This window comes from Elephantulus edwardii, unplaced genomic scaffold (assembly GCF_000299155.1).
Source record: "Elephantulus edwardii isolate Elephantulus edwardi_28Jun2011 unplaced genomic scaffold, EleEdw1.0 scaffold00040, whole genome shotgun sequence".
NCBI classification, from domain to species: Eukaryota; Metazoa; Chordata; class Mammalia; order Macroscelidea; family Macroscelididae; genus Elephantulus; species Elephantulus edwardii.
Window position 1 is genome coordinate 16,196,293 of NW_006399790.1, and position 16,879 is coordinate 16,213,171.

Sequence of the window (16,879 nt, forward strand, 5' to 3'; positions counted from 1 at the left end):
TCACCTTACCAGAAAGAAAAATCAAGATTTCATAAATACCACCAAAAACAACTCCCCCAAAATTAATGTGAGGCTAAAAAATGTGGCTCATTTCACTTGAAAATTTGAAGATGAAAAAACTAACTTGAAGTTATCCAGAAACATTAACAAGAAAGCTTGCTTTATTTCGGGTAGCAGGGCTGTCATACAAGAGACAAAACAATGCCACCGTTTGTCATAGGGGCTAGGGGGAACCTAAGAAAAGAGAAGATAAACGATGAGCACTGCATTGAAGCAGATGAGGGAAAGAACTGTTTAAAAGGGATATATGATTAGGCATTTTCTGGACAACAACAGTTCAGAATACAAGGCACACAACTGAGGGGTGAGAGGGAGGAAACTGCAACAATGAAAAAAATTTTTTAAAGAGAAAGTGTCAATCCGCCTATTTCCCCTTGCTGACTTAGTAATCAAGTAGTTTTTCCAAATAAAAGTATCATATATTAGCTCTAACATACCTTCCTACTCTCCAAACTGAAACCCATTCAAAATATTTCAGAAAGAAAAGCAGCGAAGGGGCTGTTTTAGTAGTTATCTTTTATAGAAAATTTAGTCTTTTTTTTCTTTTGCTTTTTAGAGCATATTTTTTCATCTTTAATCTAAGCAATATACAGCAAACAGTTATAAATACTGACCTGCCAGAGTGCTTGTATGCCGAAATGCTCTGACTTGCGAGTCAGACAATCCAGTAAGAAGTGAAATTACTGTATCCATCATGTATTCATCATATATGATACTATATTGACACTGCCGTACTAATACACCAATAAATTCACAAAAACTGGATTTGAACTTCTTCCACTGAGGACCAGCCATGGTAAGTGGATAATCTCCACTGTCCTAAAACAAAAATTAGAAATATTAATTTCATTTCAAGTAGAATATTGGACAAAATTTTCCTTTTTTTTTTTAAATTCCTTATAGTAAAGGCACTGAAAGAATCCTTTATCTCACCTTTCTTATCTAATAAATCCTCAAATAATAAATAAGCAATGGTAGAGGTACCTTGGAATACCTGGGATCTTTTATTAGGACCAAAATAGACATTCTGGCTTCACTTTAGCCAAAGTAAGTGTCTATCTATAACTCAAGGGTTAAAAATAAAATACTTGCTCACGAATGCTAAACACTATCCTTACAAGTACAGGATATACCTCTAAAATGCCTCCAAAGTAAAAGCAAACCTAGCCAAATTAAACACATATTGTTCATGGATTCAAATGAAGAAATCTTGCTCACTCAAAATCGAATATAATGATGCATAACTTATAAATCAACAAAAGATTATAATGCATATTTATAGAACTTTCATGAAAACAGTCAAACTTCTAAAAAAATAATGAAAAAAAGAAATTGAAATGTAGGTAGTATAGCTTTGAAAGACTGGTAGCTCAGGTATCCTCCAAATTAAATTCCCTTTCATGATATTCTCAAATCTTACGTTAAGGTCTATCTTTTTAAAAAAGAAAGAAGGGTCTGGTGGGGTAGGAGCTGCACTGCTAAGCCAAAGTTCATACCTCTCTGGCAGTTCAAATCCATTAGATTTGAAAACCCAATGGAGGGTCAGATATGAGTCAGTTTAAATTGGACAACAATGACCAAGTTTGGGTTTTTTAAATTTTTTTCTACCCTTCCCCCCACTACTTAGGTTTTTAAAATTTTTAAATCAAGCCATGATCCAAACAAATGTATGCATACTCATGCTTGCTGTAGCATTATTCATAGTAGTAAAGGGACTGAAGCAGCTTAACTGCCCCTCACCACAGGAATGGGTAGAAAAACTGTTGTACATTCTTATACAGCACTGATAAACAATGAACCTAATTCTAAAACACTACGTAACATGAGTGAGTCTGGAAGATGATATGTTGAGTGAAATATCTCAGTCACAAAAGGATAAATATTGCATAAGACAACTATAAAATAGGACTGATATGGTAGATGCAGGGGTAGGGAGAAGAAAACAAATAGTGCACAAATAATTAACTATGTACTGGAACAGGTGGAGGAAAGAATTCAAAGGATGTAAAATCAGGCATTATATGTATGACAACATTCTGGAATAAGATGCATTACAAAGGAAGGAGAAGAGAGGATAATATGCATCAATGAAAACCCAACCTTTTGTAAACTTTCACTAAAATCCTAATAAGAAAATTTTTAAACAATTTTTTAAATCATCAATAAAAAGAGCCCAGGTCAAAAAGTGGGTTAAATGGTGAAGCTACTAAGCAAAAGGTCAGTGATTTGAAACCTTGTGAGACAGATGGGGAAATCTGCTCTTGTTAAGCCTCTAAACCCAACAGAGTAGGTTTACACAGTCCTATGGGTTCACTCTTGAGTCGGAAGTGACTTAAACAGTGGATAGTGGTGATCGTAAGTAATTGTCTCCTTTTAATAAGAACATTTAAACTAAAATATTAGCTAAGAGACATCAAGGGGGGGGGCCCAACCACTATTCATAATTCTCAGATATTTAAGGACTGATTACAAATAAAATTCAAAACACAGACGTTTTCTACTTAAATATTCTTGAGTAAGTTATGGGTGAATAAAATCCTGTTAATGAAATACAGCTAGGGGATATCTCTAATATGCTTATTATTACTGTTGTTGTGTGCACTTTGAGTCGGAACTCATAGCTGGGTTTTCAGAGACAGTTAATTGCACAGCAGGAGCTTACCCATCCTTCTCCCAAGGAGCTGCTGGTGGATTCAAATTGCATGCTTATGGGATTGCAACACAGCTCTTACAAAAACATACAGGATTTTAAAGCAAAAGTTCATATTCTCATTCCTGACCTCCAGCAGTTTTTGAGACAGTAAATCACAGGGGAGGACTGTCTATCTTTGAGTTAACAGTGCAACTCCTGACCCACTAAACCACCAGAGTTCATTATGCTCCCTGGTTAACCAAATTTAACCAAGTATTTCTGTTACAACACTGTGACATATGTTTATATGTCCTAATGATCTAAATTTCATGCCTGCTTAAAATTTTTTTATGATGATAATAATAGCCATTTATCAAGTGTCAGGGACTGTAAATAGCAAAAATTCTGAAGCATCACTTAATTCACTCTGTATTATAATTTCAAGAAGTATCACCATCTTCAATTTACAAATAATGAAACATGCCAAGACAGTAACATACCCAAGATCATGCAGCCATCACTTAACAATCACAATTAAATCTGATACCAAAGTTTTTGACCATGTAACACCAATACTCAAAATTTAACAAATTTAACAAAGAGTAAATCAAGATCAATACGCACAAAACTATAAAAACATTTAAGATAATAATTTACCTCATCAAATTCTTCAGTCATTTTTCGAATTATTTCAGAGTTCTGCATATGTCTAAACATTTCTGCTGTAACAACCCCTGAAATTTTGAAGTCAGAAGTTAATACATGGTTTAATGTCTAAACTCACCTAATAAAGACTTACTTCTTCAACATATGAATTTTATTATACTTGCAAATAAGTCACAAATACTATTCTCAGTGTGCATAAGAACAATGTCCCAGCAGCTGAGATTATCTTTCTTCCTAACTTTACTCATGTCTATAATATCTTACAGCTTTCTAATTGCCTTAATAGTCAGAAAAGACTCATTGCTGACTGTCCAGCAGGTTACTGGAGGCTGTAAATAGCATGGGGAGAGAATGATCACTTTTCTCCCTCAGAGACACTGGTGGATTGGCTCCACCAGACAGGTGCGGCCTTCGAGGAGCTCATTTACAGCTTTAGTCCCTTTAGTATGAACCACATGTCATTAAGGACGAGACAGGATTTAAAGTAACATTTAAAATCTTGAAGATACACATAAAAATGACAGGACACAAGACTAACAAACAGGTAGAATTCACATAAGCAAGACCGCTAAAATCTATAATGATGAAAGAAATAATTATTCAGTCAAAATCAATCTGAAAGCAATTACCTTTGCTTTTAAAGAATATAAGGATTTTGAGAATCCTTACATTCCCTAAAACTACCAAGACATTTTAACTTCCCAGTTCTCGAGTTGTTATTAAAAGCAACTGAGTCAACTATGACTCATAATAACTATGAACAATGTATCTGAACTTTATTAAACTGTAACGTAGCTGGAAATTAGTGTTTTTAAAAAAGGGAAGAAAACGGTATTAAAAGTAGTACATAATGAACATACTAAAATGCGTGGTAATGCCAAGAAATATTATAACTTAAAGGGGGAGAAATCATCATCATAATATAAGAAGTTTAAGAGTGGTTTCATAAAGAAGGAACCTAATATAAGACCATCTTGAATTTTAAAGAAGACTGGAAAGGGAAGGAGGACAGCTCTAAGTGACAAGATGTAAAGAAAAATTATCCAGAAAGAAATTAAACCTCAGAAAAGGGAATTCTATGGGGAAAGTACAAATAGGAGAAAATGCAGGGGGGAAAGTGCATAAAAGTCTACAGATGAAGCACTAGACATATTTTTAAAAAATATATATACATACATATATACTATATACATGTGCTAGGTTTCTCAAATTCACAACTTCTCTTTCTGGACTATTTACTTGCTTATCAGTCCTATTACTACAAATTAAAAGAATATCTAGATATAAACAAAACATCTAAGAGTATCTTAGTACAGATAGATTAGATATATTAAAAATTATTTAAAACTAATTGAACAGTTTTACATTACACGTGCATATATTAAGCAAATATGTATAAAATATAGAAATTATAAAAAAGTCATACTCCTGTTCTTATTCTAAACTACTGATATTTTAGCTACTAGATACTCTAATAACCTAATAAAGCGTAAAGGATTAAACAGTAACTAATATTCACCATGTTCTATGCACTTCATACATTTAGGGTTGTTCACAATAGCATGAAGAAAGTACTATGATCCCTGTTTTACAAATGAAGTACCTAAAATTAAAAGAAGTTATCCAATTTATGCATCCACACCATGCTGCTTATCCTAGGGAATACTAATTTTTAGTGATACCTTTAAAGATTCCTTATGCCAACTTTAAAAAGAACCATGTGACTATTTGGGAAACAAAATGCCAAATTTGGAAGAAAGTACCAATTCCCTAGCAGGAAAGAAAAAAATACATTCAAAAGCCTTAAGAGTTTTGGTTTTTAATCTAGTCATGAACTTCTCTTCCAAACTTCTCCAGTTCTTTTACCCTTGGGAAGCAAGAGAATGACACTTAACGCCATGTCTAAAACACTTTCTATGAAATAAATATTCATGCGTAAGTATCAAAACAAACCTGTGCATAAATTTTTACAAGCACCCAATCTCTAAAGCCTTCCTCTAGCCCTCAGCCCCTCACACGCGACAGAAAAATCAGGAATTCAAGTAAAAATGTTCACTGTATAGAAATGAGTCATTCTTATTTTGTGCCTTAAAAAGGGATTCTCTTAGCAACCTGACATAACAGACTCAAACTTCCCCATAAGGTTTCTCAAAAGTCAGAATTTGTCTGGAAGTCACAAACTTGCAAATATTAACAGGAGCAAATGGCCAGGTATTTTGTCCCATAGAGTGCTGGTGAATTCAAACCAAAACCTTTCAGTTAGTAGTGAAATGATTAATGATTGCACTACCGGGGCACTTGAAAGTAGTCACTGGATTCCTGCTTTTTTACTCCTGGTGCCTGAGTCAACCACCTTGTATATGTGGGAGAAGAAATGAAGTGAAACTGTTAGAAAGTGATTAATGAAAAGAAGGCCACTGATGAGGAAGGAAAGAAGAAAACAACACTATTAGGAGAATTTCCAACAGAACAGTTTGAGGCGTTCAGAGGAGGGCTGAACAGCTGCAAGAAACATCAGGGTATTATTAAAAAAAAATTCCTTATAATGATGGTTGTCAATGAAAATAAAATGGCTAAGTGCATTACAAAGGTTAAGCAGTTAAGTGTATTCATAATATAGTCTAACAAATTTATAAAAGAATTCTATAAAACTTTTTGGAGCATTCTGAAAATGTGTAATGATCTAAACTTTGAATATTAACTCCAAAATAAATGACAATGCTAAAATATAGAGAAATCATTTACGTTTTCAGGATCTTCAATACTTAACAATGTTGTTTGGGACTATACCAACGTTACATAAGCCCCTGATTTTAAAGACATTAATGCCAGAAAAAAAGAATGAATCTGATAAAGCAAAATTGTTTTGATTATGGCCTTGTTTTAAAACTACAATTCAGGTGCCTAATGAAGAAATTAAAGCTGACTAAATCATACTCTGTAATGCGCTCTTGTGTCAGGAAGTGTGAGGATGATACAGGATAGAAGAGAGTTCAGATCTTTTGCTCATGGGTTTGCTATGAGTCATACTATGAGTTCAACGGCACCTAACAACAACAGTAACAACAATCATATCCTCTAACAGGGAAGACAGTAAAATTAGTAAAAATGTGAATTTCAACTCATATAATTAGTTTCTCTCAAAACCTTTGATTTTCAAAGAATCTAAAATGAAAGAATATGCTTTGGTTAATTAACACACTGGATGGGCACTTGTATCCATTCTACTTCAGAAAGATGGTCATTGGGATAAATAATTTAAATGCATCTCTCTGAGAGATAACACAGTTCAGAGAAAACACACACACACACACACACACAGACACACACATAAAATCATTACTGTATTTAATGAGGTCAAGAAGTGCTATATTTCAGCCATGCTTGCATGATTCTATTCAATCATCCATCACCAACTATAATAGAGAGATTAGAATAGAACTATTAGCTTTTTCTTATGTTCTAAAAATCAACTAAATTTTATCAAAGTCATAAAATTCAGCATTAAGTAGTAGTATGTTAAAAGAAGTACATATAGAACTAAAGAAAGAGAACGGACAATTTTACCCCATTGAGGGGTCATCTATGAGTTGGTTCGAGAAAGACAGAAAAACAATTTAATTAGTATCTTACTTATAATCCCCTGCTATTTGACCTTGGATATCTTGATTATTCTTGTCTCCCTTTCTAAGTCATTCATTTCTAAGTCAAAAGGTAGCTACTGAAAGTGGAATTATAAATACCCACATTTTTAACCTACGAATGCAACGGTATAAAAGACTTGTGTCTTATTTTGTTCTTAGCTTTTCTCTCCAGTACCTTTTCATTATTTTCCATGTAATATACTAACATCTCTTTAAGTTAAAAAAAAGAGACTACATGAGGGTATTCTCCTTCAAAAAGAAATGTATCTTACCTTTACAGCCTGAACACTGAATAAAAAAGTTGATGAGGTCAAGAAGTGCTATATCTCGGTCATGCTTGTATGATTCTATCCAATCATCTACCACCGACTACAAAAGAGAGCCAGAAAAAAACTATTAGCTTTTTGTCATATTCTAAAAATAAACTAAATTTTATGAAAGTCATGAAATTCTGCATTAAATGGTAAGTTAACTCAAATGAATATATACTGAAATTTAAAATTCACATTTTAAGAATGAATATAATCATACTGAGTAAGAGAATCACTTGACATCCAAAACTGATGACAATTCATGTTTCTATTTATTTATTATAACAGGAAAGCTGAAATTCAACTATGAGGACACAATGCAATTACCTATGCAATGTACTTACTTATTATTTGCTAATGACATTAAATATATCCTAGAAATTATTAAAAGTTACATCCATATTCTTTTTTGCTTAGTGTGGAAATATGTGAAATATATATATATATATATATATATATATATATATATAGAGAGAGAGAGAGAGAGAGAGAGAGAGAGAGAGAGATAGAGATAAAAGCATTACATGGAATAAAGTATATAAAAAGCCAGTAAGAAAATAGGGGAAAACCTTTTTCTCAACCTGAACATTAACAGATCCATGTTAATAAAAAGTCAGTTAATAGAAAGTCAAATTAAAGACTAAATAATGGTTTAAAAAAAGGTAGTCTAGTTCCTATCTATGAAGACTTAACTGATCTACAGACTCAATGTAAGCCTACCAAAATCCCAGTTGGTTTCTTTGCAGATACAGAAAAACTGATCATAAAAGTTTTTATAGTAATATAAGGACCTCAGAGTAGCCAAAAAAACCTTTAAAAAGTAAAACAAATGTGCAGGACTCACAAGATTTGAACTCTTCCTATAATGCTGCAGTAATCAAGATAGTGTGGTACTGGCATGAAGATAGCTATATTTTTTGCTAATTGATTTTCAACAAGAATGCCAAGGCAATCCAATGGGGGAAAGAACACTCTATGCAACAAACAACTGGTTCTGTTAACAACTACATATTCTCATGAAAAACAATTAATTTAGACCTTACCTCACAGCTATATAAAAAAATTTATTCAAAATAAATCAGAGGCAAAATGAAGAGCAAAAGTAACCAAAAAAACTCTTAGAAAAAACATAAAAGGAAGTCTCCATTAAATTGAAGTACTACACAATCATAAGAATAGCTAGACTGAGCCCTATCAAAATTTAAAACAAAAAATAATTAAAAACCGTGCTTCCAAGGACACATCAAAAAAGTGAAAAAGTAAACCTAAAAAGTATACATCATATCTCTAATAAAATACATATATACAGAATACAGAAAGAGGTCCATAATAAAAAAGTAGTCCAATTAAAATTACTAAAAGATCAACTACACACCCAATAGCATAGTGAGATTTTTTTTTAAAAAAAAAGTTCCAAAGAATACTTATAAAAGCATTATTCAGCCAAAAAGTGAAAATAATCACAAATATCCATTAACAAAAAAAAAAGTATAATTATAATGTGGTTAAATACAGTAGAATAATCTTTGGCAATAAAGTGGAATAAAATATCAACACATTAATATGGAGGACAAAGGATTATTAATACTTTTGAGTTGTGATGTTGGAGAATACTCCTAAATATCCCGTGAACTGTCAAAAAAACAAACAGATATGACTTGGAGAAAGTAAAGTTAGAGTGCTGGAGGCAAGAATGGTGACTCTTTGTCTCCCATACTTTGGTCATGTTTTTAGGAGGAGCCAGACTTTAGAAAAATACATCACCCTAGGAAAGGCAGAGGGTCAGTGAAAGCAAGGAAGATAATCCATCAAGATGAACTAAATACCCCCAAGAAGATGGATTGAAGCTCCTCAACAAGATGGATTAGCAGAGTGACTATAACAATGGGCTTGTGCGTATCAGAGATCTTGAGGATGGTGGCAGGCTAGAAAAAGGTTCAGATCTTTTGTTCATAAGATCACTGTAAGTAGAAGTCAGCTCTGGCACCTAACAATCAAGATCCTGTATTAGAGGATTCTATTTTTATAAGATGTCCAACTTAAACGGACAAATTCAAGAGAAGAAATGTATATTAATGCCAGTTACCACTGCTGACCATTCTAAAAGGAATCAGAGTAGAAAACTGGGCATAAAGTGGAAAAAGATATGGGGGGGGGAAATAAAAAAGATCAAAATGGCCAGGCTTATTAGTCTGATAAAGATTATTGGTACTCCCAGGACAATGACTCTTAGTCACTCTTTGAATCTAAAACAAAACTCTATCCTGGATCAACTTTGAGTCAAACAATAGGCCAAGAAGAGGAACAATTAATGAAAGGGAGGAACTCATGCTTTAGAATAACTTTGTCCAAGGTTAAATCCCACTGATTATCACATGGACTACCAAAAGAACAAATAAATCTCTTTTGAAGAAAGTGTAATCAGGATCTCCTTGGAGGTAAAGAGGGTAAAACTTCCCCCTCACATACTTCATGTCAATAGGAACCTGTCCTTAGAAAAGGACATCAAACTAGGAAAGGTGGACAAGATGGATATAGACAGGATGACTGAAACAATAGGCTTAAACATGGTGGAAACTTTGAGAATGGCAGATTAGGCCAAGGTTTAAATCTGTTGTTCACAGAGTTTAGTCAGTTTAAAGGCACCAAACAACAACAATCGGAAGGCAGGAAGGATTAGGATAGAAAGCTTAATAAAAAAGAGAATCACACAAAGAAGTGGAAAACGTGATTTCATTGTGGGTATTGCAATAATGTTATAAAACAATCTGTATGAGTTGACAAATCTAACACCAATTTGCTTTGTAAACATAAATCACAACAAAAAAAAATAAAATTAGTATACATCTGTCTCCCACCTCTACAAGACAGTGCCGAGGAAATGATGGCATGTAGCTTATAAAATTAAATCATAAAAGATCATGGAACTTCTAAACTAGTCTCTTAGAGCACTAGCAAACCTGGCTATGTCTTTCTGGAAATCTCTCTCCAAACTTGGCTGCCATACTAGAAGAAGTCCAAGTCACAGGGAAAGACGATATATAAGTGCATCAGTCACCAATTCCAGCTGAGTTCAGTCTACAATCCTCTCTAGACTGGGCATCAAATATTATACTTTGGTTTTATAATATGCTATGGAGTTCAGATGCCATAGCCTGCAGGCAGCTGCACTGCTAACCAAAGACTGTATCTCTTTGATGAATAAATCCACCAACATCTCTTTAGGAGAAAAATGGGTAATATCCTCTTGTGTAATTTACAGCCTCAGAAACCCACGGATGCACACCCATGTTTATTACTGTGTTGTTCACAACAGCAAAGAGATGGAGCAATTCAAGTGCCCATCAACAATTGAATGGATAGCGAAGCTATGGTATATTCATACAATGGAATACTACACAGCACTGAAAAACAAGGAACTCATAAAATGTTATACAAAATGGGTGACCCTGGGGGATAACATGCTGAGTGAAATATCTCAGTCACAGAAGGATAAATACTGCATAATGCCACTTTTATAAAACAGGACTGACATGGAGGTTGGGGTGAAACTAAGAAAAGAGGGGATAAAAAATTAACACTCCATTTAAAAAGATGAGGGAAAGAAGGGTCTCAAAGAGGTATTTCCATGACAACAGTCCAGAATAAGAGGTGCATAGCAAAGTGGTAGGGGTGAGGGAGAAAACTGTCCAACAATGAAATAATCTTTTAAAAGAGAAAAGTGGGTGACTTCCCATTCTGCATCTCCAGGATGAGGAACTCACATGGGAACTCCCCTATCCCCGCTTGAATAAAGCTGCATTAAGATTTTAAAAAAAAAAAAGAGAAAAGTGAACTGGGGGATAAGGGAGGAATATGTGCAACAATTAATGAATGGAAATCCAACTTTTCTATAGACTTTAGTTAAAATACCAACATTAAAAAAAAAATTTTTTTAAAAAAAGCAACCTAGTGGAGCCTCAGTCAGCTATGAGCAGGTTCCAAGTTGATGGCAATGACGGGTTTTTAAAAACCATATTCTCAGAATTTCATAAAATTTAACATCTATTGTCTAGTAAAACTAGGGAATGCATTTCATGGTCTCTCCTTTAATGTCAAAACTAATTTTAAGTCCAACAAGTCAGTATCATTATACGATTCTCTCTTCTAACCAAGGGATAAAAAAATGTTAGCAAAACATATACAAGTCTATATAGCAGTATTCTAAATGCTATGATGAAAAGATAAAGTAATTTGAAAAAAGGAGAATAACCAGCTCAAAATGCTTCCGAGAAGAGGAACAAGTCCTACCTGAAGAAAAGACTATTCCAGCCAAAGAGATAAACAAGAAAAACAAATCTGGAACAGAATGGATATTGTGGTAGGACAATAGGAAGAATATCTTAAGGAAATGTGATTGGGAATTTTTCTTTATGAAGGATCCTTGGAAGTTTATAAGCCAAGTTTCTTAACTAATTTCAGATTTGAAAAGACACAGAAGTGAAAATAACCACAATAAAATGAAGGTGGATAAAATAATCTAGAAGATCAATGGAAACATACTACAGGTTATTTTAAGAAAGAAAAATACTTAGAAAAAAGGAATGACAGAGACATATACCAATCTTTGGCAAACCAGAAACAACACAAAATAAGAGAAAGGTTTATTCTTAAAACAATCACATACCATTAACAGAATTGAATATAAAACTAACTTCAACATATTCAAGTAATCTAAAAGTTACACTAACACAAAAAATGTAGTTGTTACTGGCCATCAAGTAAGAATCAAATTATAGCAGACCCTTTATTGAGTTTTCAAAGGCAATAAATTACACAGGAGAATGACCATCTTTCTCCTTCAGAGAAGTTGGTGGATTAAAAACCATGTGCTTTTGGGGCTGGCAAGGCAATTACTTGCCAGAAAGGCCAACAGAGGTTTTAAGGATGGTGTGTCACTATGATTCTTAGTTAACATAATGGCAACTATCAATAATATGCCAAGATTTCAGACGTTAACAAAAATAAAAGATAGAGAAAATTTTTTTAAAAAGTAAAGACTAAGACATTTAAATACATAAAATACTATAGATGGAAAACTATTATTAATAATAATAATAATAATAATAATAATGAAAAGTAATGAAATCATACAAAAGTGACATAATTTTCCTCTTCAGAAAATTTGATCATAAAGGAGAACTGGAGAGAAGTTAATTTTTTTTCCAGTTAGTTTCTCTCATTTCTATCTAGTCAGAACCACTGACTCCCAGGTGACCCTCTACTGGGTTCTCAGAAGCTATAATCACACCAGAGAGCTGGACAATGACTAGGGATGATAGAAGGAAAGATAATTGATGTCTTTGAGCTGTGGTGCTGGAGAAGAGTACGGAATATACCATGGACTGCTAAGAAAACAAACAGGTTCGTCCCAGAGAGGGTTAAACCAGGCTGCTCCTTGGAGGCAAGGATTTTGAAGCTTCATCTGACATACTTTGGACATGTTGTAAGGAGGGACCAGTCCTTGGAGAAGGTAGTCATACTTGGATCACCGGCGAGGAAGACCCTCTATGAGGTGGATTGATTCAGTGACTGGGGTAATGGAAGACAGTGTGTCAGAGACAGTGAGATTGGCACAGAATAGAGCAGGATTTAGGGCTGTTGTAGATCACTATGAGTAGCAGGCTACTTGACAGCACATAACAACAAACAACAATATAATCACCCAGGAGGAGACTGCTTATAAAGAATGGCTAAATAAACCACAGCAAAGTAATATTATAAAACATTTTATATACAAAATCTCAAATGTGAATATAAAATAATCATTTGAAACATTAAGAATTCCCTTCCTAATTACAACTATCTAAAACTGCACGTTCCTATATGAACACATGAAGTAGAATTAGGATATGAATAAATTTGTCTATTTATCAACTTCTTTGCTCTCTGAAAATTGTTGAACACTCAGCTAATAATTATTCTTCCATTTTACATGTAAAACTATTAGTCAAAATTTTATTTTTAGTTTATTTTCAAAACCACATACATTTAGATAACCATGTTTATAAATAAGAGTTTTAATCTCTTATTAATGTTGTTATTATATACTGCTGAGTTAAAATCAACTCATAGCTGATCCTCTAGTGGGTTTGAAGAGGTAATAAACTGCAGAGGAGGAGACCACCAAGAAGTGGCTGGTATATTCAAACTGCATGTCTCTGGATTAGCAGCACAATTCCTTACCACTAGTCCACCCGAGCAACCATTTTTATTAATAGAAAGCAGAAATGGCTAATGGCTAATAAACCATGTGCACCTTTTAAAATAAATTCAATCAAGAAAAACAAAACTATTCCCTACAGGTATATAAATTAAATAAAAATTTAAGTATGCATATTTAGTGTTTATTCAATTTGTTTCCTGTGGACTTATTTTCATTTTCTCCAGACTTAATTGGAACTTGCATATAAATAATTGATGATCTGACCTCCATCTGCCCCTGGCCTAGTTTTGACTGCTGATATTGAGCTTCTCCAACAATTTCTTCACCAAACGTAGTCAAACTGATTCCTATGCAGCTGATCAGGTGAGATCCATGTGTAAAGTCATCTTCTGTGTCTTTTAGAAAGAGTATTTGCAATGAAGAAATCATTGTAAATACAAAATTTAATCATCCTATTTCGAGCTTCATTTCTATCACCAAAGGCATATTTTCCAACTACTATTCTTTAGTCACTGTTTCCTACTTTTGACTTCGAGTCACCAATTATCATTAGCACATCTCAGTTGCATGTTTGGTCAATTTCGGACTGCAATATTTAGTAAAAAAAAAAAAATCTCAAATTTTTTTCCTCTTTGGCCTTACATGTAGAAGAATATATTTGAGTAATAGTCATGTTAACAGGTCTTCCCTATAAGCATGTGGATATTATCCTTACAACATTGTATTTATTTCAGGATAAAACACCAACCATCTTCTGTTTTTCAATCTCTCACTGTCCACGTGCCCAAAGTATGTGAAATGAAACGTTAAAATCCTAGGCTACAAGGAGAAACTTGGTTTCACCCTCTCCAAGACAGACCTATTTGTTTTCTTGATGGTCAATGGTATGTTCAAGACTTTCTCCAATACCACAACTTAAAGGGATCGATTCTTCTTTTGTCATCCTTAGTTTTTGTCCAGCTCTCTGATGCATAACAAGTAATTTTTAAGACTATTTCCTGGATTACGTGTACCTTAGTTTCTACACTGACATTGTTGCTTTACAGCACTTTGGAGAGAGTGCTGACAGCAGATTTTCTCCTCAAAAATTTGGAGAGGTCATTTCCTGAACTTTTCCAGTGCAATATATCTCCTAACTGCTGGTACAAAGAGTGGTCAACATTCCGGAGCCAAGTAAAATGAAGTTGTTAACAGTTTCAATCTTTTCTCCAGCTATCATGATGTTGCCTATCTATCAGTCCAGTGCTAAGAATTTTTTCTTAAAAAAAAAAAAGAATTTTTCTTGATGTTGAAATTCATGTTGAAAGCTGTTTCTTTGATCTTCTGCAACAAGTGCATCAAGTCCTGACTTTCAGCAAGCAAGTTAGTATCATCTGTATAATGCAGATTAGTGGTAAGTCTTCCTCCAATCTTGATGCCACATTCTTCTCGAATAATTTGCTCACCATACAGATAAAATAGGTATGGATAAATATAACCCTGACCCACTCCATTCTTAAGTTATGGCTAACGTTGAGAAGAATGGGAATCCCAGAGCACGTAATTGTGCTAATGCAAAACACATACACAGACAAAGAGGCTGTTGTGAAAATAGAGCCAGGGAACACTATAAATTGATAGGAGTTAACAAAAACTTACAACATCATAAGAAATGGAAATCTCTGAACTAGATTTTCTATATACATAATTTTAACAATAACTCAAGATATAGGTTTTTAATGTCATATTTTTGAATAGTCTGAAGATTTGTTTTCTGGCTACTTTGCTGCATTTATTTTTCTAATAAATACAATTAAAATTTTAAAGATAGAGAAATCAGGGATATTTTCTCACTTAAAATAAACAAAAAAATTGAGAAAGGCACTATATGTATTACCTGCATAGCACTCTTGCCCATTTTAACAACTTCAAATAACATCATGTTTTCCACTCCATTCTGTTGGTGATGACCATTCATTCGGTTTGGACCAGAAGGAGGTTTTGCTCCTCCATTTCCACTTTTGCCCTTATCTCCGGGGCCCTTTTTGCCTTTTTTACAAGTCTGGGGAAAAAAATTTAAGTATACCATTATCAATACCTACAGCAGAAAAGGTTGATACAGTATATTGCTATAATATGCTTATGTTATATGTTTAAATTTAGCCTAAAGAGTGTCAGCTCAGATGTTATAACACAATGACAGTTGTGACACTTAACATTTTTATGGTGCTAATTTATTTTTAATTTATATTACCATGTACCTCATACACGACATCATGCTCAGTCCCTGAAGTTAACAATCTCCAGGTACAAATTTCTCATCCTCTTATTAGCTTACTGATCTTTGAAAGTTACTTATAAATTGTGCTTTAGACAGATTTTCTATTTTGTAAACTTGGGGAAAGAACTATGCTAATTTTATAGGGTTGCTGGGGCAATGAAAATACAAATATTTAGCAATCTACCTTCTACATAATAAAACAAAAAAGTGCTATTATTAGCACTATGAAATCAGAAAAATACATTAAAAAAGATTATCAATGTTGCCAGAGTCTAAATTAATAGAAGAATTAGAACAATTATTTAAGTAAAACAGTTCAAGCCTGAATCAAATTTGAAGTGTGCAGTCAAACAATAAAACCCAGTTAATAGCCACAAAACTTGAAAATATCCCAGAATTCCCTGTGGCATTACAAATCAGCATGGCTATCTCCAAGCATCCACTATGCTACTTTAAAAGTATAGATTTGATCTACAATCAGGTGAAGATAAAATAGATGAATGGGACCTTCTAAGAATCACATCCCTATGCACATCCAAAAACTTCTCCAACGGGTAAAAAGGGAAGTCACAGACTGGGAAAAAGTACTTGGTAATGAAATGACATGTCAGATAAGGGACTTATATCTAGAATATATAAAATACTTGAACACCACAATAAGATAAAGGTAAATGATCCAATTGAAAAATGGGCACAGGATATGAACAGACACTTCATCAAAGAAGACATTCAGATGGCAACAAGCACATGAAGAAATGTTCAAAATCCCTCGCTCTAAGAGAGATGCAAATCAAAACAACTATGAGATATCTCACCCCAGTCAGAATAGCAAAATTTAATAGAACAGCAAGCAACAAATGCTGGCGAGGTTGTGGAGAAACTGGAACCCTTATTCACTGTTGGTGAGAGTATAAAATGGTGCAACGACTGTGGAAGGCGGTATGACGCTTTCTCAAAAAGTTGCAAATAGAGATACCATTCGACCCAACAATTCCACTACTGGGAATATATCCCAAAGAGACCATAACTGACATCCAAGCAGATATATGCACACCCATGTTTACTGCGGCTTTGTTCACAATAGCAAAGAGCTGGAAACAA

The 16,879-nt window shown here is 33.8% G+C and overlaps 1 protein-coding gene across 3 annotated transcripts in view; it reads right to left on the reverse strand.

Moving 5' to 3' along the window:
* STAG2 (stromal antigen 2) overlaps positions 1-16,879 on the reverse strand; it is a 155,607-nt gene that overhangs the window by 59,291 nt on the left and 79,437 nt on the right. For all 3 annotated transcript variants that reach the window (XM_006885059.1, XM_006885058.1, XM_006885057.1), the window contains 4 exons: positions 15,395-15,559; positions 7,275-7,371; positions 3,350-3,426; positions 675-879 (listed from right to left, as the gene is read on the reverse strand). In XM_006885059.1, the coding sequence (XP_006885121.1) occupies positions 675-879; positions 3,350-3,426; positions 7,275-7,371; positions 15,395-15,559 (544 nt within the window). The remainder of the gene's footprint in view (positions 1-674; positions 880-3,349; positions 3,427-7,274; positions 7,372-15,394; positions 15,560-16,879) is intronic.